Below are 27,312 nucleotides of genomic sequence, written 5' to 3'. Positions count from 1 at the left end.
ATCTATACATACATACATACATACATATATATATTTGGCAACTAAGTACAAAAGTATATCTGACCCTGGAAATGCAAATTTTAATGTGATGTTTCATGGTTTCCATTTCAAAGTTCAATTCTATATATATATATATATATATATATATATATATATATATATATATATATACAACATATATATATATGTTGTATAGACTTTGGGTCTGGTTAATTTTAGAGCATGATTTTTTAAATTTGTCAGTTTTTTTTATAGAAATAAAGTTAATTTAAAAAAGAAAAGCAAGATAAACATACAGATATTGTCTTAGTTACTTTTCTAGTATTGTAAAGAAACACCACAACTAAAGCAACTTATAGAGAACAAAGAGCTTATTGGGATTACAGTTCCAAAGGGTTTGAGCCCATGACTAATGGCGAGAAGAATGTTAGCAGGCAGGCATGGTGTTGGAGAAGTAGCTGGCGCTTACATGCTGAGACAACAATGTAGTAGAGGAGGGTTGTTGGAATGGTGTAGGCTTTTGAAACATCCAATGATGCACCTCCACTAACAAGGCCACACCTCCTAATGCTTCCCTAACAGCTCCACCAACTGAGAAACAAAAATTTCAAACATATGAGCCTTGGAGGCCATTTATTCAAATCACCACAGACCTACATCAAAGTCTTTTCCAAAATGGTTTGTTGGCATTGAATATGCTTCTCTGTAAAATCACCTAACAATCTGTGGACATGGATGGCTGTCACCTCACTGAGGTGACTCCTGAATGAACAAGACTTGGGAGCCGCCCCAGCACAGTAAAATATATCCCTTCTATACAAACACATACACCAGAAGCATCATTTATATGGCCCTGGCTTTGCCTTTTCTTCTAGAGGACACCATACTTACTATCATGCTTGGTTGCCTAGGAAAATCTCAGCTTTGATCCAGAACCAAATGCAAAGCATCTCTCTAGCAAGCCTTTGGTGCTACTAAGAGGTTCAACGTTCCCTCTGCTGACCCTGTGCCTCTGACCCCTGAAGCTCACTCAGGCTTTGTAGTAACTCTAACTAAAGAGATGAATATTTGGTACCTAATTCAGCTTCTCAGGTGGCTATTTTAAGGAGAATTATGAGACAAAGCCCTCTCCACAGGAAAAAATCACAATAAATTTATGATGTTACCCTAGGTGCTACGGGGGAAGCCAGAAGTCAGGTGCTGACTAGGCACTACGTTTGGGAATTTCTGTGTGGAGCTCAGTTGGTAGTGTTGTTTTAGTAGAAAAGAAGCCTAGATTTGACTTCCAACACCATATAAGACAGTATGGCAGTGCCTGGTTTGAATTCATGAACTTGGGACATTCTTGACTACACAGAGAGCTTGAAGCTAGATAAGGATACATAAGACCTTGCCTCAAATGAAATCAAAATTGGGGCTGACAAGAAGGCTCAATGGGTAATGGTGCTTGCCGCCAAGCTTAATGATCTGAGTTCAGTCCTCATTTGGTAGAAGGAATGACTCCTATACACTGTCCTCTGATACTTAAGTTTATGCTGTGAGCACAATAAATAAATGAATAATGTAATTTAAAGAACTTAAAACTAGCAAGGCAAGCAATGGACATGCTTTTCTTCTGAGTGGGCTTAGGTCTTAAGTTAGACAACAGTAGAAGACACTTCCTTTGGCTCCTGTGTGTACCTCCTTGAGTTAGATAGTTGGCTAACATGCTATTTTAAGCAAATTGTGCCAGCACTTTTTTTTTTATCCCCACATCTTGTGTCCATCACAGACAGCCAGTAACTTTCTGTGTCTATGATGCATGGCCATATTGGACACAACAGGTCATTGGAAACCTAGGGACACCTGGAGCATCTAAGAGGGGTTAGCTGTATAGCAACATCCCAGGAGGGAAGAGACCCCTTTCTCATGGCTGCTGTGAATTTCCCATTAAAGGTGTCTCAGTATTCACTCTCAAGTCTTAATCAAAGAGTGCCTTGCCTTCTTGCAGCTGTAGACTACCGTTTTGACACAGTCTGGCTTCCTGTTTACACCACAGGAAACCAGAGAGCAGCTACCACTGCTGCTACAGGAAGACACTGCAGGGAGAACCCCCTGCACCGCTGCCTGCTGCCCAGGACTTGCAGTCAGCACACAGACTTCATCCTCCACCGAAGGAGAGCCAACGAGGAGTGCCAGCCCAGGTGAGCTGCCATAGGGATCTTCCAGAGGGAAGATCTTCCTGGAGAAAGTTCTGTGGATCAAGTAGAGCTAGAGTTTGGTCTAAGGTCAGTGTTTCCGTGGACACAGTGGACACAGCCTGTAGCTGGGGTTGGTGTACTGGGTGCAGGGGCAAGAGGACAGCGGAAGTGTTCTTTAGAGGGATAGATAAGCTTCCTGGTTGAAACAGTGATTCAGGAGTGGGAGTGACGGCGGGAAGGCAGGCCATTCCGGAGGGTCTACATGGACAGATGTCTAAAGATTTCAATAGCCCAGCTATTCTGAGAAGCTGCATTATCTGGGTGTCAGCAAGCCAGCATAGCAGGCTTCATGCATTATGCCCAAATCTGAGAGTGCAGCACAGGAAAAGCCGGAGCAGTGCTTTCTAATGGACACTGTTGAGGAGGTGGGTAGTAATGGTAGGTCCAAGCGATACTTTAGGAAATCCTTCTATCATGGTTGCTTAGCAGCTTATTAGAAAGAACAGAGGATCCTGGGTTCACCCATCGTTAGCTGTGATTTTGGGCAATCGGTTTGGCCTTTGTCAGCCCATTCACAAGTGAGCAAATATCAAAGGCCATATAGAATCCTAATTTGTGATTCACTGCAGCTAACATACAGTGAATGGTAGGTATGTGAGGCTGTGCTTGCTGCTCAAGATGAAGGATAAAGGGAAGCCAAAGGCTGGTTCCTGACCCAAGGATCACCCAGTGTCACAAAGGAGTAAGTAGGGAGAGTACAAGCCTGTAACTGCCTCTGGAGAGATAAGGGTATTATGAATGGAATGATCTAGAAATTTCATCCAGAGAGGTGCCCCACCAAGGGAGACTCCACCTGACCGGTCTCCCTTCTCTTAGTCACCTGATTGTGGATACACCCATGTTTGCAGAGGACTTGCCTGTAGAACCTTGGACTCTTTAATTCTTACCACATTAGCCCCTTATAGCTGGACATTCTGTAAATGTGGAGAGATCCTGAGAGGGCTAGACTTACTTGCTGAAGTCCATAGTCACTAGTACCCACCCAGACCTTTATGATCCTGCATGGGTCCTCTTTGGTATCAGCAGAATTCTGTTTCTCTTCAGGCTAGGTAGGAAGGAGAGCTCCTAAAACAAGGGTGCATTCTTGTATGAAGACTGTCCCTGAAATGAAGTCCAAGCAGCCTGGTTGTAAGTAGGGAAGGATGAGGCTGGACACAGAGAACGGCCCAGTGACTTTCCTCTTGACTGCTAGGGCTCATGTGTCAACCTCCCTTGTTCCTCAAGAAGGGAATTGAGTGCAGAGTCTTCCCCACCCATACAGGTAGATGTGGGTTTAATGTTATCTTATTCTGGGAAAGCTTTTGCCGTGATACCCCCTTGGACATAGCAGCCTGAGAACATCATGGGCAAGAAGAGGATGATGAAACTCCCTGTGAGGCTTACCACATCCCCATTGTCCAGGTGACAGCCAGATAAATCAACCGAGAACTGAGAAAGGGACCTTCAGTCCAGTGTGTAGCCAAAGTCCAAAATCGGTGCTTTTCTCTCCTGAGAACAGTTTCATCAATTCTTTTAACTGAGAAAATGTAGTTTTCAAGCAGGCTGGTCAATGACCTGTGTGTAGACAGAGTCTTACACTCATATGACTTTGTGACTTCAAAAGCAGGCAAGTCCATAGGAATGGGATATGCCTATGAAACGAAGGAGCCCCCACTAAACTATACACCCTACCCACGGGTATGCCCACTTTCTTGCTTTTGAACAGCATAGATAATACAAATCAAATATGGTGGCCAACTTGATATTTGTGGAGTGAAAGTTTAAAAGATAAAAAAAATGCTTTCACTTTACATTTTTTGGTACATTATTTAGACGGTGAAGATGACATTAGAGTAGGTAGTCAGGTGACATGTGCTCTTGCCTGACTCTGACAACTGTGGCCCTTCATCCATCTTGACTGCTATAGTCTTCTGTTGGAAAAATGGCAGAGAAGAAATTCCCCAAGAACACATCCAGTTCTAGGCCGTTTAAATGATCCATGGCGCTCTCCTCTGTTTCTCCAGTTCTGCCTGTTGGCACCCCGTTAGGTGACAGCCTTGAAGCCAGTGCCCACCACGTTCACTGTTTTTGCTCATGAGCGCTTCAGCACTGTACCTTGAATTTAGAAATAAAATCCCTAACAGTGTACAATGCTCAGGTCTGGCTTTGTTTCTGCCTACCAGAGACTCCAGCATCCCCAGGAAAACACCCCCTGCTGAAGAGGCAGGCACGGATGGACTGTAGCTTTGACACCACTGCTGAAGACCCTTGGGTTAGAATTTCCGACTGTATCAAAAACTTATTTAGCCCTATCATGAGTGAGAGCCACAGCCATATGCCACTCCAGCCCAACAGCAGCCTTGGTGACGAGGATGGGACACAGGGCCACCCAGACGGGGGCTTGTCAAAAATGGACACTACCAATGGTGCTCCCAGAGTTTACAAGTCAGCAGATGGCAGCACTGTGAAGAAGGGGCCCCCAGTAGCCCCAAAGCCAGCCTGGTTTCGACAGAGCTTGAAAGGTCTGAGGAATCGTGGCCCAGACACCAGAAGACACCTGGAAGTAGCCTCAGCCATTCAGCCAACACAAGTTTCTAGGGACCCCTCAGGGCCACAGTCTCTGACCTCCTCCATCAGACAAAGAATCAGCTCCTTTGAAAACTTTGGCTCCTCACAATTTCCAGATCGAGGAGTCCAGAGACTGAGCCTGCAGCCCAGCTCTGGGGAGACCACCAAGCTTCCAGAAAAGCAATATGGGGGACGGTTTTCTGGTTTCCTGGGTCAAGGGGCTACAGTGACTGCTAAACACAGGCAGACAGAGGTAGAGCCTGTGTCCACAACTTTCCCTAACTCCTCAGAGGTCAGGGACCCAGGGATGTCTGAGTCTCCTCCTCCAGCCCAGCGGCCCAGCCCAAAAGCATTGTCTTCAGACCCTCTTTTGAGACTGCTGGCTACACAGACTGAGGACACTCAAGGACCAGGCCTCAAGATGCCAAGTCAGCGGGCACGGAGCTTCCCCTTGACCAGGACCAAGTCCTGCGAGACAGCGCAGCTGGAGGAGAAGGCCAGTAAGCTGTATTCCATCAGCAGTCAGCTGTCATCCGCTGTCATGAAGTCCCTTCTGTGCCTTCCGTCTTCAGTCTCGTGTGGCCAGATCACCTGCGTCCCCAAGGAGAGGGTGTCTCTAAAGTCACCTTGCAACAACAGCACCACCGCAGAGGGTTTTGGTGAAGCCGTGGCCTCTGACACAGGATTCTCTCTCAAGTGAGTGAGCTCCACCCTCCCCATTCTTCTCCCTTACATTATATAGCATTTAAACAGTTCTCAGATACACTGGTTAAAACAATCATGCCATCTCGTGTGTGTGTGTGTGTGTGTGTGTGAGTGTGTGTACATGCATGTGTACACATGTGCATTGGAGCCCTGTCTTCCATGTTAAGGAGTAGTTTACATAACAGTGGTCCTTAGCTGGGATGAGAAGTGGGAGATATGTTTACCAGGACCCCTGATAAACTGCCCCCAAAAGAAACAGGAGGCTAATGAAAGGTCCACTCTCAACCTAAGGAGCTCTGGGTGGGACCAGGAGTTGCTCTCCAATAAGAACCTGTTTTACTCTGCACATGAGCCCAGGACCCGGGCAGGGACTAGGACATTTAGTCCTGTTTTAGCTCAGCCTCTGATTCCGTGAGCAGAGCCCTGACTTGTACACCCTGCTCCGTCTTTAGCTAGAGTCAGGAGGTGAGTGGGACCAGCTTCATATACTTGAGGGTTAGTAGGGGATCTGAGGCCTTCGGCTGCAGCGCTGGGGCTGGCTCTTCCCTCTTGAAGCAGCTGCGATTTATTTATTGTTTGTGCCGCTGAGAGAGTGTATGCCGTATCCCACAACAGAGTTCCCGAATACCTTGCAGCTAACAGAGCTCTTTGCAGGATGGGGCTGATCAAGAATCTTGCTGTTCACTCTGTGTTATCTCTACTTCTGAAAGCCTTTCAGAGCTGAGAGAATATTCGGAAGGTCTCGCAGAGCCAGGGGACACCGAGGACAGGAGCCACTGTTCTTCTCAGGCTGGCCAGTCAGTTATCTCCTTGCTGAGTGCAGAAGAACTGAGAAAACTCATTGAGGAAGTGAGAGTTCTAGACGAGGCGACGCTGAAGGTAGGTTTCCTGCGTGCACCTCTGCAGTGACAAGGGCTATTGCGTGTCATCTTAGCTGAGGCAGAAGGGAAGTAGCTAAAGAAGTCCATGGTCCTTGAGGTTTGTTATGGTGCTGGCTGGCAACGAGTCAGGTTTTGTTCTGTCAGTGGTAGAGGGACACCATGTCCCTTGATACAGCAAGTGTTAGCATCTGATCTTATATGGGATGGGATGAGCAGTGTGTGTGTGTGTGTGTGTGTGTGTGTGTGTTGGAGGGATGTGGCCAGACCTTCTGTCCTGGCATCTTTTGACACTTTATGAATAAGAAGGGAGGCCCATGGTCACATAGCCAGGGTGCACTGACTCTAGCCCAAGCTAGGTTCAAGCCCAGTCTAGGCTAAAGCCCAGTGCTATGTCAACATCCATGGGCTGCTGATCTGGCATGAGTGTTCAGAAAGAAACCACACAGTGTGGTACTGCCAGCGGTAAATGGTGTAGATGAGGTGAGTTCTCTCCTCGAAGCTTTCGTTATGCCCTCTGCACACCTCAATGTGAGCTCAGCAGGGCCTGTGTGCCTCAGCTACACCGTCCTGACAGCTCCTCTTCCCATGTAGTTGCTGAGCACAGCCAATGGTGTGTAGAGATGAAATGGCCCAGCCAGAGCTGGAGCCAGCATTCAGGAGACAGTCTTGTGGATGTCACTCTCTGGAAGCCTCTTAGGCTCTCTACCTACACCTGTGCTGGGATAATAAAGAATGAGAAGGAAGGTCTCTGTTTTTGTGACTCTTGAAAGAGTCACAGCTGCCCTTCCAAGGTCAAAAGTGTGGTAGTTAACTCTAAGGATGCCTTAGGGCTGTGGTTTTCCCTCCCAGGGTCTCACTAATCACTAATCAGTCCCTAGGGCCTGAACCAATACAAACAATATGCAGGAAATAAAGATAATAGGCTGGAAATATAGGTAATGTGCTGGAAATAAAGAAAGATAATATGCTGGAAAGAAAACCTCAGGTTCAGAGCTGTCAGTATAAAGTCAGCAGAAGACTTTGTTTCCAGTATGGCAACCACCCAGAGGACAAACACGAAAAACACAAAGAAAAGCAAAACCAAACTAACCAAACACACACCAAAAACCAACCAACTAAACAACACACACACACACACACACACACACACACACACACACACACACAACTCAAACAAACAAAACCAAAAACCAATCAAACCAAACAACACACACACACACACACACACACACACAACTCAAACAAACAAAACCAAAAACCAACCAAACCAAACAACACACACACACACACACACACACACACACACACACACAACTCAAACAAACAAAACCAAAAACCAACCAAACAAAACAACACACACACACACAATACACACACAAATAACTCAAACAAACACAAAAACCAACCAAACAACACACACACACACACACACACACACACACACACACATACACACACACACACAAATAACTCAAACAAACAAACACAAAAACCAACCAAACAACACACACACACACACACACACACACACACACAACTCAAACAAACAAAACCAAAAACCAATCAAACCAAACAACACACACATACACACACACCCACACACACACACACAGACACACACACACAAATAACTCAAACAAACAAACACAAAAACCAACCAAACAACACACACACACACACACACACACACACACACACACACACACACCACACACACACACACAAATAACGCAAACAAACAAAACCTGTTTGCCAGTCAGGAAAGTTGTCCTGACTCCTGACTGGGAGTTTTTGTTTGTGCCTGTGTGCCTGTTTTACATTTGTACGTGCATGTATGACAGAGCAAGATGCCAACTGGACCCTTAGCTGCTGCTAAGCCTGGGGAAGAAGGAGCAGCTGTGAAAAAGTACTGGCCTCTGAGAGGTTGACCCAAATCCTACCACCTGCCCTTGTCTCACAGTGCCGTGGTAAAGCAGCGTCTTCCAGCCTGCAGGGCTCTCTAGCTGACACAGAATGTGCAGCCCAGTCTGTGGGAGGTGGGTGTGAGTGGGTGAGGAGGAGCAGGAGAGAGCTGGGCTTGCTGTTTTGCATACATTTGTTTACCCTCCTAAGCTTTCTGTAATTCCAGTGTGATGAGGCTCAAGTCTGAGGAGGTAGTAGTACTGGCCCAGCTGGTGTTTAATAAAACAAACCAGTGTGGTGTTAAAGAATGTGTTAAACTGTTCACACTGCTGCAGTACTGTGTGTGTGAATGTATGTATTTTCATCCACAGCAATTAGACAGCATTCATGTCACCATCTTACACAAGGAAGAAGGTGCTGGCCTTGGATTCAGCTTGGCAGGGGGAGCAGATCTAGAAAACAAGGTGGTCACGGTGAGTGGTCCAGGGATGGACATGTCAGAGCCAGAGTGTGTTGCTGGGCACAAGAAGACTTGCCTGGAAGGGTCTTGTGTGGGGGTACACCAGGCCACTGGGCAGGGGTCAAGACAGGAGGTTTAAAGGAAAAATCATTGTGACCATTCTTCTCAAGAGGCACACTATGGGCTTCTCTCTGATCTGTGTTTAACTCTCAGCATCATATGCCTTTAACAAAGGTCTTCCTGCACCCAGAACAGCCTCAGTCCACCAAAGGAAACAGGAAAATATATATGTACCTACATTCACACGAGTGTGCACACACATGTTCTATACCATAACATCTGAATGGGAAAGTTGCACAGCGTAAAGCCCTAATCTCTGTATTTTTTGAAATATCTAGAGCATACATTAAACATGGAGATCAGACTCAAAGATATCTGTCAATAAAGCACTTGCCTTGAAGCATGAGAAGCTCAGTTTGACGCCAAAAATTCATGTTCAAGCAAAGCTGGGCATGAGCATACATCTGTGATCCCAGAGCTGAGGAAGCAAAGATAGGCCGATTCCCAGGGCTTGAGAGTCAGCCAGCCTCGCCTACTTGGCAAGTTCTAGGCTAGTGAGAGGCCATGTCTTAAACAAAGAACTACTTCCTAAGCTGTGACAGCTGAGGTTGTCCTATGGCTTCTACATAAATGTGCACATACATGTTCCTGTGAACACATATGTGTGCACACACATATGAATTGAGGACAACTTTGGTACAATGCCACATAACTTCCTCTGGAAATTTAAATCATGGCAGTCACTAGGGTTTAGATAGGTACAGTTTAGGGTCACAGGGCAGTTTCAGAATCCTCTAGACTAGGAATGTTGACTTTTCCACACTATGTAAAGAGGAGCCCATGAAAGATAAATTTTCGAAAAGGTGGGGGCCTATCCTCCTCTTATCTACTTGAAGGATGAGAATGTCCAAGTGGACAGTTGATAACTGAAAATGTTCAAATGACTTTTTGGATGGCTGAGTTCAGTAGGATCCAGCCAAGGGGTAGAAGAGACTATTGTTCAATGTGCAGGCTACACGTAACACAGCGCTCACTCAGAATCTGCAGAGCCTATGTATGCAGTCTCCTGCTTTGCAGGACCTAGAGCTGGGACAGCACGGGAGGTGAGCAGACCTCTATTCTAGGCATTTCTCTGCGGACTCCTCGTTGACCTGTCCTAGTCGATCTGACCAGCATGGGCTACTGCTGTTAGTCCACTGCTTCTGGTTATCAGTTGCTGACAAACATGATTTCTGGCTCTCCTGAGTTCATGATTCAGGCCATGTGGGTGGTGTAGATCTGAAAATCAAACTCAGGCCTCTAGGTGTGGTGGCAAAGCATTTTTACACACTGAGCTGTCTTTCTGGCTGTAAGGGATTTTTTTTTTTTTTTTAAATCCTGCACATCATGCATAAAAGAGAAAAGGACCACCTAAAGAATAAGGATGTCTAGGCAGCCTAGGAGAGTGTACTCAAGTACTTCCGATAGAAAATGGGACATAAACATCCATCTGGAAGGGTTGAATTCTCCTGAACTGCATTTGGGTAGTCACCATGTTTTACACGGGTCACTCAGAGAACCGAGATGTAAATTGGCATTGTAGGATTGCTAGCATCTTTAAATAACATTTTTGGAGCTTTTATTTAAAATTTGGGTGTCACCAAGTTTCTTCAATCCTAAAAGCCTGTTCTCATAAATATCCCTTAATAAGCTCTAGGTTCAGCTTTTCCAGGAAACCACCATTCTCCAAAATGTGCTCTAGAGTAGGTAAGGCAGATGTTCCCTGGGAGTGGCTGGAGTTATAGGATCAGGCAAGGGTACTGTGTGAGAAGAGTACTCACTGGCCATCATTGTTGGTGGTCTCTGTCCTGACTAGAGAAGGAAAGGGAGGAATGCTGGCCCAGTCCAGTTGCTCCGCCCTGAGATATAGTCAGTCTGTGTTGCCTTTGGCTTAACTTCCTCTGGAGGTTGGTTGAATACCTGGCTCAGAAGCCTCTGCCAGCACTGTAGGCACAAAAAGGGATCTGATATGCGTGGTTTGTGGCTCCTGACTCCTTTGGTTTGTTCAGGTTCACAGAGTGTTTCCAAACGGGCTGGCTTCCCAGGAAGGCACAATTCAGAAAGGCAATGAGGTCCTTTCCATCAATGGCAAATCTCTCAAGGGCGCTACCCACAATGATGCCCTAGCTATCCTTCGCCAAGCTCGGGACCCAAGGCAAGCTGTGATTGTCACCAGGAGGGCAACTGTGGAGGTCACTCATGACCTGAACTCCTCTTCCGACTCCGCAGCCTCAGCCTCAGCAGCCAGTGACATTTCTGTAGGATCTTGTAAGTGTTCCCAGTGCAGTGGGGGCTGGTGTGGGGAGAGACTTTTGGGCCACGTTCTGACTTTGGTCATTTAAATACATGCTTGGTGGCGCTGTGTGTTAATGTGTGGCCCCAGCATCACACTTTCCTAGCACACTTGGTGTGCTGCAGAGATGTGAGTCTGTTTCTGTATGTGTGTGTGCGTGTGTCCCTGTCTCTCTCTGTAGGTAGTTAAGCAGCCAGCATCAGCCTGGGCAGCAGCTAGGCCTGAAAGGAGAACACACCACTGACCAAGCCCATGTTTTCCTCTGCAGTGGAGACCACTGTCTGCACAGTGACTTTGGAGAAGACCTCTGCAGGGCTGGGCTTCAGCCTGGAGGGAGGAAGGGGCTCCCTGCATGGTGACAAGCCTCTCACCGTAAACAGGATTTTCAAAGGTAGGCTCCTTCTCTTTTTTCCTTCTGTACATTCCAGTTGTGAGGACGCAGCAAACAGCCGCCAAACCCAGAGCTCCCGAGAACCTTTTTGGCCATGGTGGGTTCCCATACTCTTTAGTCAGGTGTTGATTCCTAAGTGTTCAGTTCTGCTTTGGGGACTCGTTGCCTCTTTCTAGCCCTGTCCTAACATCTCTTTTTGCTTGGTTCAGCTTTGCAGGACCAAGGTTAGAAAGAGGCACGCAAGGCTTGAGGCACCACAAGATGTTATTGAGAGCGATCAATACTATTCCCATGCAATGTACTTAAAAATGACGCAGCTACAACAGTACTGAGGTGAAGACAAGACAATCAGGAGTTCAAGGTCACCCTCGGCTACATAGTGAAGTCAACAAAAGGCCTGGGTTAGCTGAGTGTGTCTGTCTCTAACAAGCCAACTAATCCATGATGCGTAAGATTTCAATGTTTTGAGTAAGGCCAGGGGCTGGCACTTGTCTGATAGCCTGGCTGGATTTACCCTAGCCCTGGATTCATCAATTCTTGTCTTTATTTTCCATTTGATGTCTTATCCGTCATGGATTGGGCTGCTCGATGATCTGACAAGTGAGTCAGCCGGATATGGGTTTTCCTGAGCAAATTATGAATACCTTGTAGCTGCCATGCAAATATATCTGCCACGCCTTGCCACTTCTTAGTTGTAAGCCTTGGGCAAGGGGACAGGGATGTGGATAAAGGCACATTGATCAAATGTAAGACCTGGGTTCTAATGTTGTGCAGAACACCAGCACAATGCCCACTGCATTGCTCAATATTCTTAGTTATATTTTCATTTTTATTCTAGTTATTCACTACTGGTTAAGGCCAGGGTGTCATGAATGGTGTGTGTGTGTGTGTGTGTGTGTGTGTTGTGTGTGTTCAATATAAACCGTAAAAGAAGACATTGTGGTTTCTGTATGCATTTTTGACTGAGTGGTCACCATGCAGGGTTAGGTCTTTCAGAGTAGATTCTGAGCTCTTCCCAGGCTGTTGGAAGCCAAAAGTCCTGTGCAGATTGCTTCACAAATGTCTCAGTAGCTCACACTCCTTCCAACCCTTGCGGATGATGTTTCCCGAAGCAGGTTGTCAGTATGAATCAGGGGATCACTAGAGCAGTTTAGGGAGGACACAGAACCCCAGGAGTTCTCTAGGAATTGTGGAAGTCTCTAACTAGGCTCTGGCTTGGGACTGCCTGCTATCTCCTCCCTTAAAAACAGCACAGACTGTCTGCTGTAGGTTTCTTTGTCCTAGAGAGCTAAGCCTGGTGGCTGAGCTTTGTGCTACCCATGCCGTGAAATGCCTCACTTAAGAATCCTAAAGATGGGTGTACAATGCACCTGTAAGCTTTCCTGGCTCCCCAGAAACTGTCATTTACTGTTCGTTACCCACAAAGCCCAAGACCACCTGTCATCTTCTTCTTCTTTACAGGGACGGAACAGGGTGAGACGGTTCAGCCAGGGGATGAGATCTTGCAGCTCGCTGGCACTGCTGTGCAAGGTCTTACACGGTTTGAAGCCTGGAATGTCATCAAGGCATTACCTGATGGACCTGTCACTATCGTCATCAGAAGGAATGCCCTCCAGTGCAAGCAGAAACCGGCTGCCACAGATTCGTAGACAGGATGGCAGTGCTAAGACAAAACAGGAGCATGGAGCTCCAGAAACTGCTGATTCTCAGGGTCTCTGCTGCCCACCTCACCCACCGGGGAAAGCCCAGGTATGCTTCTGGTAGCTGCTGCTCAGGTTTGGACCTTCTGGCACAGTGCCCATCAAGATGGTTGTTCCAAATGTCAGGACAGAGTCACACTGAGGTGGCTGATACAAACCGCACAGACTGTACAGAGAGTGCAGTGACAATATTCTGGTGCCGTAATAAAAAGCTTGTATTGCAGTTTGCCATGAAACGCATGGCCTGATTTGGAAGTCGCCTAGGGACTACGAAAGCCACCCTATGGCAGTGCTTTTTCTTCGTTCACGAATCTCATGTCTTGGAGGGGAGCTCCTCAGCATCAACTAGAGCAAGTTAAGGATGGATCACTACTTGTGCCTCCCCCAGAGGTTCTGGGGGATGACTGGGAAGTCTTTTCATGGCTGGTACTTCGGCACCATGCTGCCCAGGCACACCGCAGCCAGATTGGGTGCGCCTTGTGAATGACCTGCCTTTGAAGACTGATAACATTGCTTCTGTTGTACTCCTGCTGAGGGCAGGCGGAATCCTGCCTGGGCTTAAGGAAAGGGAAGATGTTAGAAACAGCTCTGTGAGATGTTGTATGTCATGACGAACATTTCAAACACTTACAAGATGTTTTGGTTGGGTTGAGATCCTAGAAAGAATGGAACCAGAAGACAGAGAAATACAGTGTGAGTTAAGGTGTGGACAGATTTCTATGGGACGGGTATGAGCATAAAATAAAATTATTACTAATGTCCTATCTGTCACATGTCAGGCACTCTGATTGATATTAAGTGATGGTCATCTGTGGTCACAGCGCTTCACCAATGGCAGTCCTGCGCCAGTGTATCGGAGGGTACTGAGCCTCAGAGCAGTAAACAGCTTGTCTGGCCAGAATGTGGTAGGGCAGAGATTTAGCCATTTCTCCTGTGACATAAGCAGGCCCAGGAGCTTTAAAACATGGTACATTAAGGAATAAAAACAAACAAACGCACTAACAACTGCCTAGTGTGTTTACACTGTGGGCATGACCGGGATATTTGCTTTGGTCATTTCTGAACAACTGAGAGCCAAGCTCAGGGCAACTCAACGTGCCTCTCAATTAACCACAGCGAGTACAGCCTTACCAGGTCTGGGCCAAGGACTCAGATGGTCAGCCCAGTCATTCCATAAAATACAGATGACGTGGGAAGGCCTGGAAAGAGTCATCAGGTAAAGCTGAAAAATGAAAGCAAGTCACTGGGGCTGGCACGCTTACTTCCCCTGTCAACTCTGAATTCTGTCCAATAGCAGAAAAGTAGATGAGGAACTCAAAGGTGCCATTTATATCAATCTATTAGGTTTAATAGAAGGTACATTTGATCTAACAGTAAAGGTGTGGGGGCTGGGGAGATAACTGTCAGTAAAATGCTTGCCGTGCAAGCATGGTGACCTGAACTTAATCCCCAGAAGCAAGAAAACAAAAGTAAAACCAACCAGTCAACTAACCAAAGAAACCAGATGTGGTGGCATTCAACGTGTAATTCCAGACCTGGGGAAGCAGAAAGATGCAGGTCTCTGGAACTTGCTGGCCATCCAATCTAGCCTATTGGGTGAGTCTAACGCCAATGATAAAGCCTGCCTCAAAAAACCCAAGGTGGATCACATCCAAAATAATGGTTCAGCAAGGAAGCAACCTTAATATGGAGACAAAACCAAAAACTTAATATGGAGAGGGAGACCACAGAAAGAGATCAATAGTCAGCATCCAAACCCCAGGGAATAGGGCAGTAGCAAGAAAGCCAGACAGATCTATACAGACTGTGGGAAATTCTGAACAAGCCTCATCAAAATGAAACTGTATCCTAATGAGCCCTTTGACTAAGTCTGAGCTGCCCCGACCACAACAGTGAGAAGAACAAAGGGAGAAAGAGTAGGGAATTATTAAAATCTACTAAAGGGGAGCAGCAGGCTGGACTGAAGACAACGTCAGCCAACAGAGATCTTTTCTTTCCCCATATGATGGAAGGCAAGAGTCTAAGTTTATCTGAAAAGCTAAAGGGACCCCATTTGTCCCTAAAGGGACAGCAGGCTTTGTGGTCACTGTTAGATACTGTAGGTGTGTACAGTCTCACAACACAGGAGACATTCTTCCCTTCTTCCTATAGGCAGCAAAGTCTGATGGTGCCAGGAAACCCCACCACCCTTGTCTCACCATCATGGCTGTGGGCATAGTGAGGTATATACCAAGGGGTGCTCCTCCCCAGATTCAGGCAAGCACACAGGAACAGCTGGCCCCGCTTAGAATCCCTCACATGGGCCATAAGAACTCATACTCCTTCCCAAAGATATAAATTGGCCTGGGGCAGATATAAACTGGTTTCATGGGGGATGTGAACCTTAACCATGACAGGAAAACCAGGAAAAGATTCTGATGGAAGATACCACAAAAGTTAGACTGAAAGTGTTTTTTCCTTAAGGCTTATCCTGTGGTTTAAAACACCACTTCCCAAGTTGACATCTTTGTAAAGGGGGAAAGTCTTGTGCTAACACCGTGTATACAAAAGCCTGTCAGGAAAGGAACACAGGAATCTGGGAACTGCAGATGCCAGAGGAGGCAGGACTTAGTGACCACGATGGGTAATGATTCTTTAAGACCAGCACACAGGGCTCTGGACCAAGGGGAACCGAAGAGTACTTGAGCCATCTCTCAGGTGGCCTTAGCAGGACCTGCCCTGGCCTGCCAGGTGTATGTATACATCACATCAAGCTGATGGAATCTCCTTCCACACCAAACCCAAGAGGAAGGAGGATGGTGTGGGGGGCTGGGCTGCTCTTCTGAAAGGGAACCCTGAGATTTGCTGTTTACTATGGCATCTCAAAAGACCACAGCAGCTCTTCCGTGTTCTTCGAGGCTCAACAGATGGAGTTCCTGAAGGACCATAGGCATTTCTTGCCTGTAGGCGACTGTCAGTGATGGAACTTCCTCACGGCCTTCTGAAGGTTGGGGTAGAACTCAGCCATGCTTCGAGGAAAGAAGGAGTCCACCACGCTCTGAGGGAGGTAGCCACTCAGGTCTGTCTGGAAAAATGTGACCAGGTTGGTTTTGTTTGGCTCCCTGAGAAAGAGATAGCAGAGGTGGGTTAGATACGTATCATGGAAGCGTCTAGCACAGGGCCATGGCCAGCAGAAGTGGCCCAGACATGGTGGCCATTTCTACTCCTGCTCTGGGCTCAGTGCCCAGGATTCCTCTCAACCTCGTTGTTCTGGATACTAGCAAATCCTCCAGGGGATACACTATACAGTTGCTATGAACACACTGGGGAGCTGGTGCCATGCCCTGGGTAGGACAGATGCAGATGCTCCTTCTGGCTACTGCCAGCCCATCCCCCCCCCCCCGACTTTGTGTGGAAGGAGCTGTTCATCAGCTTAGAGATGCACACATCATCAGCTTAGAGGTGCAGGGCCTGTCCTGTTATGGCACCTGAAGGCTGGGCCCTTTCCAAAGGTCAGCAAGGTTAAGTAAGACTCTTTCCACGCTTACTGGGAAACACACGGATGAGTTTTCAGCCTATGTGGTTCATCACAGATCTATTAAGTCTGACATGAAAGAAATTGGCACAACTGGAAAATAGTGCCGTACTTCTCAGGTTTAATGTGTGTGTGTGTGTGTGTGTGTGTGTGTGTGTGTGTGTGTGTGTGTGTGTAAAGAAAAGCTGATTATTCTTCACACCATGTTACTTAAGATGCGATTCATTTACTAGTATTTTGTAAACAGATTTTTTTTTTTTTTTAGATAGCTCCACACAAAACAGGAAGCGAGTCATGGCCAAGTAGGAGCGTAGAACTCTGCAGTGGCCAGGTCTGGGGAAACCATGTCAACAGCTTTGGTCTCATCAGAAACTTCACACAGTACTGCACCTCAGAGGTTCTCTGACATGGGACTCTACAGTCTCTGCCTCTGGCTGTACGGACAGCTCCTGAGGTCTCAGAAGGACAAACAGAGGACCAGTAGAGGAGAGCACTAGAGGAGAGCACAGGCTACTTAGGACAGGCATTTCTTTACCCCTGTGCTGAGAGGTGGGGGGGAGGGGAGACAGAGGGAGAGGGCGCAAATCCTCAGCTCTGCCAGTGTCCATGTTCTCCCTCCCTCACCACCCCCACTGATTCTCGGGTCCTTTCTCTGCTCCCACCCCACCCAGGACTCAGCCTATTCCTCATAGTCTCTCAGCTGTGTTCTTTTTGGAAACCTGAAAGGTAAGTAAGAAATCTGAGTTACCGACTGTTTCTCTCTGGGGAGTCCTGGGCTTGATGGGAGAACATCACAGAAGAGACAGACCACATGGGGAAAGGCACATGTAGTAAGTCAAAGTGAATAAAGACTCTCGGAGGCTCCATGACTGTCTTCACGGAGCAAGCCAGGGATTTGTCCCGACACATTCATCACAACAGAGAATGTTCCCTGCATACAGTAGGCACATCACAAATGCAGCCCTGATGCTGCCTCCTCCAAAGAGTCTCCTGCCTTCTGAGATGCTTTTCTTCTACCATAGATAGCCTGAGCCCAGACACCTCCAAATCTGGTCTGGACACAGCCTCACTCTCCAGTGTGGCCCCTTGCTCTGATTCACAGTCCTACTCTGGACCCAAAGCAGTTTATACCGAAGTCACGGCATGGCTGCTCAGACCTCTCTACAGCTCCTGCTTACTCACACAAAAATGTCTACGGGGTCTGCCTGGCTCTGCTTCCTCACTGACTACTTCCTGGCCTCTCCCCTGGCTCCACTGATCCAACACAGTGGCTTCTTCCCATGCTGTTCCCCTGTGCCCACGCCTGCTTCCTTTCACCAAGAGCAACCCTGCACCTGCACAGGCCACTGTGCCACATGAGGCTCCAACCAGGGAGGATTTTGGTGACCTCTGGGGTGACTCACTCCCACTGTTCCTTTCATCACCCTTTAGATTTCTACACAGCACCTAACATGTAGTAAGCCATTCCTAGTGTATAGATAACATAATTACTTTCATTTGTGCCTTGTTTATCTTCTCCCAGCCCATCAGAATTAAGCTCTCAGAGAACAGATGTTTTCTGTGTTTTTTTTTTTTTTTTAAGAGAGTAAAAAGCAAAACAAAACATAGTCACCATGAAAAGACAGACGTCTGGGTTTAAGCTGTGGCTTTTTCACTTGCTGAGTCCGTCTGTGGTCTTGGGGTGGTAATTTAACCTCTCTGGCCTACCCACCCCTTTTATAGAACCTGGATCATCACCATTGTTACATAATCTGAAGCTTGCACACTGTGTTCCCCAAGCCAGCCCTAAGACTCGGCTTCAAGGAGAAAGGGCTCTGCTCTTACTGTCTAGACACTCCTTGTAATATGCCCTGCAACCTGCCAGAGCAAGGCAGGTCTTAGCATCTGAGTGTTGGGAACAGAGCAAGGAAAAGTGGTTAAGGATAGTTTTCTAGTCCCACACCAGAGGGTCTGGCCTCCTCTGGGACTAAAGCTATGTGCATGTGTGTACTTTACTACTGTCAAAAGTTTGTGACATTTAAGAAAAGCCTTCCGAGAGCTGTTTGGAGAGCCAGCTTAGCAGACATGGTGTTCTGTGGGGGTGCTCTGTCTGGGTTTTAGTGATCTGGGAAGCCCACACCTTCCCCTCTGGCTATCTGCAGGAAACGCAGGGACCCATGAACAGGTGCAATAGCTTCCCCTGTTAACTTGGGTGGTGCTCATTATAAACCTGGGACCTTCAGGTAACTTGTTACCCAGAGAGCTCCTGGGAAATCCAGCTTTGTCTGTGAGTGAATTTTCAGACTTTTTCCCCAGGGCTGATTCCCACACCGTCTCAGAAGTGTCGTCTGTGCCCCGAGATCTGTCCCATTTCTTGTACAGGAAGGTGGTCACTGTGTGAACATAGCGTTCGAAATCTGGTCCCACTACTTTAGGATCTTCAGATGGGTATCTTGAGAGTCCAGAATATCTGGATCCCAGGCAGCGCACTGCACTTTTGGCCTTTGACACATTAAGTAACTATCCTAACTCCCAGTTTGCTTATTTGCGCAAAGGGACTGGGACATTTGCCTGACCTGTCCTGTGAGGCTGGACACCCGGTGGTTGCACATGCCTTTAGCCGTAGCACCTGGAGGCAGAGTTTAACAACTACAAAAGTTAATCTGGTCACTCCTTCTTACCACTTCGCCAGGTGCCACCTACAGTGGCACACCGTGTCATGCACGCCTATGTGTGATGGTGCATTTTGTAACACTGATGTTATTTTTGTAGCTTCCAGTCGAAGCGCCTGTTTTCTGAGTTCACAGTGGTGGGTACAGTTGGGTCCAAGATCAAAGCTCTCCACCCACTTACCCTGGCAGCGGTTCACAGAAGCACCCGCATGGATGGTTAAATCCTCTCACAAAACCAGGCTTTGGGGGACACAATGGATGCTCCACGTGGGTAGCTGGAAGACATTCATGAAGTTGGTGTACTCACCTGTAGACAGCAGAGTCACCACCAGCACTGAAGATCCTTCATCTGCAAGGGCCAAGTGACTGAAGCCCGCATGCCGGCAAAGGGTTCTGCCTCCTGTCAACCTCTTTCCTTACACTCACACTCACTCCAGTTCACACACGTGTGTTGATGTTGAAAACAAAACTTTCAGGGGCTCTGAGACTTTTCCAAAACACCCCCCCCTCTTTTTTTTTTTTTGAGAAAATTGACAAAGACAGAATTTACTAGAATGTGAGACCCTAAAGACACAGAAATGGTTAAAGTCAAACTCAGAGACTTTCCAGTCATCCCAAGGCTATGAGACCCGCCTGTTCTTGACAAATAAAAACAATGACCCAGAGTAATTCTCAGAAAAACCACAGAATATACTGACTGATAGCCACCTGGCCCTCTAGAAAGCCCTAGATAGGGTCCTGACGCATGTCATAGTTAGCTCATGCTCTAATCACCCAATTCTGAGAAACAGAACAAGGACAAAACTGCTGTTTTAAAATATATAAACAAGGTTCTGAAAATATAAAAAAGTTTTAGTGGACAGGTCAAGCTATACTGACCAAGGTGAGTTAAAATAAAACAAAAATGACTGCTTTAGGAGCAGCTCCCCCACCCCTCCCTGTACTGAATTCCAAGGAGAATGCAAATTGTCAACAACCTTACTGCCAAAGTTTCTCCCCCTTTCCTCTCCTCTTTCTGAAAATTATACTGCTGACCAATGGTAAAACAGTAGTTCACCTCCCTCATAAAAAAGTAAAAAAGATGGATGCTTTTTGAGTTTGGGGTTGACTCCCTCTGCGAGGATGAGCAACCCCCTGTACATGGAATTAAAACCTCTTGCCATTGCAATGGTCTATTGTCTAATTGTGTTCTGTGGGTCAAGCTCCTGAGCTAAGACTCCTCGGGGGCTTACAATAGCATCCTCACCCCCCCAATACACACACACACACACACATACACACACACACTCAGGTACATGCACACACAACACACATGCATTTTTATTACCCCCAACACATGTTTAGATACATGCACACACACGCACTCACTACCACACACAGTATTCTCCAAACCTTTAAGAGTTTCAGAAGACAGAAACAATGACTTAACCAAATTCTTAAGAAAATGGCTGCATCTAGAGAATATCATCCTGAGTGAGATAACCCAGTCACAAAAGAACAGACATAATATGCAGTCACTGATAGTGGGATGCTAACCCCAGAGGCTTGCACTCCCCCAGAAAAACTCACAGACTGTATGAAGTCCAAGAAATAAAGAAAACAAAACAAAACAAAAAAAATATTTACAAAACAAGAAAACTTTAACTATTTCCATGTTACATTTTGTTTTACATGTACTTTAGCTCATTGTAACTATTAAGTTTTCAAGGCATAAAATCAAACCTTGAAAAAAAATCAAGTACTGACTAAAAAATATATTCATATAGTTTTATGTAAAAATTATGTTAAAATCTGAAAAAAAGTACTGACAAAAATGTATAATTTTAAGCAAAAAATGTTTAAAATCTGTACATTTATCTTTGTTTTGTAAAATAAAGTTGTTTTTTAAAAAAAAGAGTTTCAGAAGAAGTATCATTCTAGAATATAAGGCTCAGGGTAGAAGAAAGATTCCTCTCTCTCAGATTTCAGCTCAAAGAAAGAAGGTTGTGTCCCCACCTTCACTAGAGGCAGATGCAGAGGAATTATTGGGCTCTGCTCCTCAGAGGGCAGGGATGATACACCAAGTAACCATGGTTAACATGATTAAGATGCTCCCGTGGAGTTGACACACTGACATACACAGAGACTGGCTGCTCTCTGCACATTCATAACATGAACTGAGATCAGCAGAAATAAAAACAGCACTGACAAAATCTGGGGCCCCCATAATAAAGCCCAGGCATATGGTCTCCCCATTTAAACCCTATGGCATAAAATCTCAACCCTACAAGGGACAAGGATGGAACACCTGAGCTTGCTGACAGCATTGCATCACCCAGCTTTCCTTGAAGACCTGGAGGTGTGTAAGACAGAGCCCAGCTTCTAGGATGGCCAGTAAACACCTACTGCCACTTACCGTTGGAACTAATGGTGCCATCCTCGTATTTCTTCACTAACACCAAGTCCACAAAGTCCCTGGGAGAAATAAGCTTCATGGCGGCCGAGGGCGTGGCGGTTCTGCTCACACACAGCATCTGCCAAGACAAAGGACGCTCAGGTCTGCTGAAGACACACACGCAGCACCTGGGAGATGCAACGCTTGAGCAATATGGGGAGCTTCAAGCAGGACAAAAGGAAGCCCGGGGGCACTCGGGCTCTTTCATCACTTTCCAAAGGACTTTATCTCCATGTCTCTTTATAAAAGAACTTACCGAAGAACAGTGTGTCTCTACAAAATGGGTCTACTCCCCTACTTATCTAGTACCATCTTAGCTTGCACTGCCCTGGGCACATCTCCTGGGGTGCTACCGATCTTCAGGAATTCAGACTGCAATCTTTGACCATAGTGCCCCACACTGGGCTCAGAACGTCAGTTTCCCTTCCTTAAGCACAGTCTAAGAAACAAGTTCATTTCTGAGTTCCTGTATCTTGCAGCAGGCACAGCGGAAATAATGGTTATTTTCTATAACCATGACCTCTTCTGATTCCATCTGGAGCCCGAGGGAGAAGTCTATTTTTAAGAATATTGAAGGCAGAAGCACTGGTTACAGACCTAAGTTCACTCCAGGTTCATGTCTCATCCACGCACCCTTTACCCATCTTCTATTAAGAATTAGGATGCTTGAAGGCTGTTCTAATCACGCTGATGAATGCCACCCTAAAGGGTCTTTGCCCTGTGACGTCCACTGCTTCACTTAATAAACAAGAGCCCGACTTGTCGATGGCTTCTCTGCTTTTCAGGATGCATAATTTCCCCAGCAGTCTGTACTTTCTCTCCTTCTGTGCCTAGTGTTGGCTGCAGAATGTGTTTCTCTGGCAATAAGTCAGATCTCTTCATGGACACATGAATTAATGAGAACCACCAGTTCCCACATATCTCATGCAGAGATTAAAAAAAAAGTCTTTTCTCCTTGTGTTTAATCATTCTTCATCCAAATTTCTAACATATTGATGTTACCTTAATAAATTACACTCATACCTCAATCTAGTACTTAAAAGTCTTGTGATCAAAAGAAGTACATACATAATAACATTTTTTTAATTTACAAAAATATCTCTAATAAAATTTGGTGATATCTAAAAAAAAGTCACATGCATTATATGAGGGATAAACATGGACTGGGAGGCTGGGCCTGGTAGGGTAAGCTTATAATCCCAGTACTTTTGAGGCAGAAGCAGGGGAATCAGTCTGGTCTATATATTGAGCTCCAGGCTGGCCAGGGCAGGCTGTATAAAGGAAATACAATTAAGAAATACAATCAAGAAAAATAATTACATACTGATTAAGAAAAACACTTTTTGTTGGTGGCTTCCTTTGTTTACTGAATTGAAACGTATCCCTGGCTAGCCTGGTACTCATAAATAGTCTCTCCATGGCTGCTGGGATTACAGGTATGCAGCAATGGGGAACCAGCTCCTTCTGGCTTTTATCTGTGTTCACTTGGCAGCTTCTGTTTACCTCTGTCAGACTGTTTCTTCCCCCAGGTTTCAGGACGGGAACTTGTGGGCAGGGATAGAACCAGTAACTAACTGCCTTGAAAGCAAGACAGGCTAACCACCATTACAGCTGCTCAGATATCAGCCTATGGATGTCCAAGATTTTCATTCTCTTCGTCCCACCAGCCACTGAGCTGACACCAAGAGGTGCAAGTGTGCTAAAGGGACGGAGCCACTTTAGCTTCCAAAAGATGATATGCAGGGTGCTGGGGGCAGCTTAGCAGGTAAAGTGCAAGTGTGAGGACCAGAACTGAGATTCCCTAGAACCCACACACAAGCCAACTGGGAGTGTTAGTTCTGCTGTAATTCCCAAAGACAACTAGAGGCAGGGAATCTCTGGAGTAAGCTGGCTAGTACTGCAGGCTCCAGCTTCAGCAAGAGACTTTTCTCAGTATATAAAGGCAGAGAGTAACTGCAGGACATACTTCTTGGGGCTCCATACACAAATGAGCATGTGTGCATACACACATGTCTAGCACATACACAAAATACAAATCCTTCTGTTACCGCATTCACATAATATATAAAAGGCATTAACCAGGGTTGCTCAACTTAGACCCATTAATGCATAATAATTTGTATATTTTCTTTGCATTTTTTTCTTTCCTAATGCTGGCGTCACTTAATCCAGAATAGGAAAATTATATCTATTTATTGTGGTTCTTCAAATGTCCCCAGTTAGACCAGCTGGTTTTTATAAATGAAGTGATTTAACATTAAATGAAAAGAAAGAAAGAAAGAAAGAACCACTTGTCATAAATTAAAGGTAACTTCAAATTACATACAAATGTGCTAGAGTCTGATTCCCAGCCCAGGACACCTATTAGTCTCTTGAGGGAAAGCAACAGCTAAATAGTATCCCAGGCACTTGAGTGTCCGAGATTCACTCTCCTCTTCCTGGTACCACAGGGCTGAAAGAATTGAAATACAGCAGCATCCTCATTGTATTTCAATTCCATCTTTGACTGCTAAGGACATAAAACGACCTTTCCTACTAGGGGTTTTTGCCCCATCCTTCAGACAACTCTGACATAGACTCCTATGGACAATAGACCAACAGAAATGAGGATTCTGGGCCAGAGAAGACACCTGGTTCCACGGCTTGCAAAACACTGTAAGGTTTCACAATGCTACCACCTACTACGTAAGCACCAGACGCGATAGCGCCGGACAGATCCCAGAAGCCAATGATAAGATACCATTCAAACCACACAGCTCTGCTCCCCTAGAGCTGCTCACATATCTGTTTCCACCGGAATCTCCTATTCTTCTGAGCTTTCTATAGTCCAAAATGAAGCACCATCTTACAGTTATAGGTGATGCCAGGACAGGCTCATCAAGACGGGAAGCTGTCTCCCATAACCTCCCTCATCTCACTATTTCAATACACAGTCACATCTGTTAAAACAAACAATTCATTTCTTCGAACCAGCCACCTTGTCATGCTCTGTGTCCCACGGAACTGAGGCTACCACACTAGACAAGGCAGTTACAGAACAATGCTGCCATATACCAAGGCTTTCTGCTGGGCAGGGCTGGTCTGCAGGAAGAACATGTTCCTGAAGGAGACTTGCAGTGGTCCCACTGTGGTTAAAGGGCCAAAGTAGCTCTGTCAAGAGACAATGCTTCTAACTAAGTATGTTAGTCTAACCCGGGCCTGCCTCCCTGTTTGATTCCGGTGAGGGGTTTTGGACCTCTCAGAGACATACTGTTTCCCACCAGGGCCAAGGCTGGATTGGCCTGCATGGAACTCCTCTTGCCTACAGATGCTATAGATCCTTCTTCAGGAGAGGTGGGCTCAGGGTGCCGCAGCAGCAGGACAAGAGCCTGCAGATCACATCGGCAGAGATACTCACATCAGTGATGCTCTGCACAATTTCAAAGCTGCTCACGTTGTCATCCCACTTCTCCCGGAGACCCCCGGCAACCGGCTTTACGCAATCCCACACTTCCTCTGGTGTCCCACACAGGATCCCTTCTCCCCGGTACCTGGAACAGAGAGGAGTTTGACCCAAAGCATCAATTAAATTTGTTTATCTGACGGTTTTGTTTCAGGACTATTACATGTTTGTTTGAGTTCTAGGGCTGGCTGACAGGAAAGGCCCTAAAATGTGCTAGCCCACCTCCCTTCCAGCCTGCACAAACAGGTACAAAGCCCTCACAGAACACAGCTTGCTAGAAACAATGCAAAACACAAGCTAATTCCTTTCTGGAAGATGATTACTATTCACCGAAGGCCAGAGTGGGTTGGAATTTTTCATTAGGCAACACCAGGAAGGGAGTCAAGGTTCCAACAAACTTTGTTCAAAGTATGCACTTACAGATTCCCTGGGAACTCCTCAGATGGCCTCCAGGAAATTGAAACTCCGTTCTGTTAAAAGGCATAGGATTATAGAATTTTAGAGCTAGAGGAAATCTCGGAGATACGATCTCAAGACGCGATTCTCCAAGGTCACCCAACCTGTTCCTGTACAGATGGGATTCATTATGCATGTAGCTGCCCCTACAGCAGGTGAGGAGCGGAGAGATCCTGGCTGGATGATTCCTGGAGCTGTGGGAGCCTCTCCAGTCCCTTAAATGCCACCAAAAACTTTTGTTTTCTTAAGCAATTTAGGGATTTTTTTTTTTTTTTTTTTTTTTTTTTTTTTTTTTTTTTTTTTTTTTTAAAAATCAGAAGCATCAAGGAAGGAAACTATTTCCCTGGCTGTCCCGGGGGAGGGATTCTGCAATAAAGAACGGAGGAAAGACTTGGTACTTGGAGTTTCAGGTCCAATCCTTAACCTCCTAGCAGTCAGATGACCTTGAGTAGTTTCGAAATGAGAGGGGCAGGGATGTCCAGGAGTCCAAGAGAGCAACCACTCGCAGTGGAATCGCTCTTTCAATCCACCTCTGGGGTCCAGGGTGCGGATAATCTCGGGGAGAGTAGAAACCTGGGAGTTTGGAGGACTTCAAGCCCTCCAGACTCCTTTTCCCGCCCAGTCCCTCACTCACGCCTTCCCGGCACTTCTTCCAGCCCGACGTATCCCGCCGGTACCGGAGCACCTTTTCCGCCACTGCCTCACTCTCTTGCGTGGCCCAGGACAGGTCCATTATGCCAGCGTTCAGGGTCCCAGCAGTGCTGCACTGGTTCTGCTGGGCGGAAAACCGGGCCTTGGGCGGAGCCTGGAGCCCCGCCCCTGGGCTTCGCCTCTCTTTCAGAATTGGTCTTTGCTCGCAGACAATTCCGTCCTTTCTTGAAATTGGCAGGTCTGTAGATTAACGCCAGCCCTGCGCAGTAAGCGTCATCTCTGGGCGGGTCTCAGGAAGCTCCCGCTCTGCAGCAGCAGGCTCTGGGCAGGGCCAGGAACCAACTAGCTTAAGGTATTTGGGTGTTTTCTCCTTGGTGCTCAGGTGCTTTCGACCCCTCCAGTGAAACCGTGCAGTTTTCATAGCAAACGACTTCCTAGGGGGATTCTGCTGGGTGGCCCGGAGAATGTGGAAAAGCCGGCTGTGGAGATTAGGCAGGTGGGGTACCCACCGGTGACAGTTCAGATAACCTGCGAAGGGATGTCTGCTTCTGATAACATAAGCTGAAGCGATTCCCATTTCTTTTTTGGCCTTGACTAGCTAATGCCTTTGCAGAGTAAAGGAAGAGACAACTTTGAAAGTGTGTGGAGATTGGCGTGGAGGAAGAAGCTAAAACCAGTGTTAGATTTGGTTCCAGATACCCAGCTATTAGGAGATATACATCTCCAGCAGACAGCCCCATCCATTGGCACAAGGTGGAGACCCCAGCTTTCCCTTAATATAATCCAGATTACGGAGGTGGAAGGAGGAAGATCACTCATTAATGGTCTGCCTGGAAATTGAACGAGACCCTCCCATCATTTCAAAATGAAGAAGTAGAACGAGGTCTAACAACAGTACAGTAAGAGTGTGCTTACCTAGCTCGTGCTAGGACCTGAGCTCGAGCCC

The 27,312-nt window shown here is 46.5% G+C and overlaps 2 protein-coding genes across 2 annotated transcripts in view; one reads left to right on the top strand and one right to left on the bottom strand.

Moving 5' to 3' along the window:
- IL16 (interleukin 16) overlaps nucleotides 1-13,938 on the top strand; it is a gene marked incomplete at its 5' end in the record, with an annotated part of 79,595 nt that extends 65,657 nt beyond the window's left edge. Inside the window, 7 exons of the mRNA XM_080913832.1 lie at nucleotides 2,039-2,183; nucleotides 4,403-5,483; nucleotides 6,203-6,371; nucleotides 8,647-8,748; nucleotides 10,844-11,102; nucleotides 11,396-11,518; nucleotides 12,980-13,938. Of these exons, the coding sequence (XP_080769958.1) occupies nucleotides 2,039-2,183; nucleotides 4,403-5,483; nucleotides 6,203-6,371; nucleotides 8,647-8,748; nucleotides 10,844-11,102; nucleotides 11,396-11,518; nucleotides 12,980-13,167 (2,067 nt within the window). The 3' untranslated portion in view covers nucleotides 13,168-13,938. The remainder of the gene's footprint in view (nucleotides 1-2,038; nucleotides 2,184-4,402; nucleotides 5,484-6,202; nucleotides 6,372-8,646; nucleotides 8,749-10,843; nucleotides 11,103-11,395; nucleotides 11,519-12,979) is intronic.
- A 1,176-nt stretch (nucleotides 13,939-15,114) lies between these two features.
- Nucleotides 15,115-26,467, bottom strand: STARD5 (StAR related lipid transfer domain containing 5). Its single transcript, XM_080914500.1, has 6 exons — nucleotides 26,350-26,467; nucleotides 25,680-25,729; nucleotides 25,215-25,347; nucleotides 21,779-21,896; nucleotides 19,565-19,658; nucleotides 15,115-16,319 (listed from the first exon to the last, which is right to left on the bottom strand). Exons 1-6 carry the CDS (start codon nucleotides 26,446-26,448, stop codon nucleotides 16,172-16,174), a joined length of 642 nt encoding a protein of 213 aa, XP_080770626.1. The 5' UTR covers nucleotides 26,449-26,467; the 3' UTR covers nucleotides 15,115-16,171.
- Between the last annotated feature and the right edge of the window lie 845 nt (nucleotides 26,468-27,312).

The sequence above is a fragment of the Micromys minutus genome (genome assembly GCF_963924665.1).
Source record: "Micromys minutus genome assembly, chromosome: 3".
Classification (NCBI taxonomy): Eukaryota; Metazoa; Chordata; class Mammalia; order Rodentia; family Muridae; genus Micromys; species Micromys minutus.
This window is presented reverse-complemented; position numbering and strand designations above follow the sequence as displayed.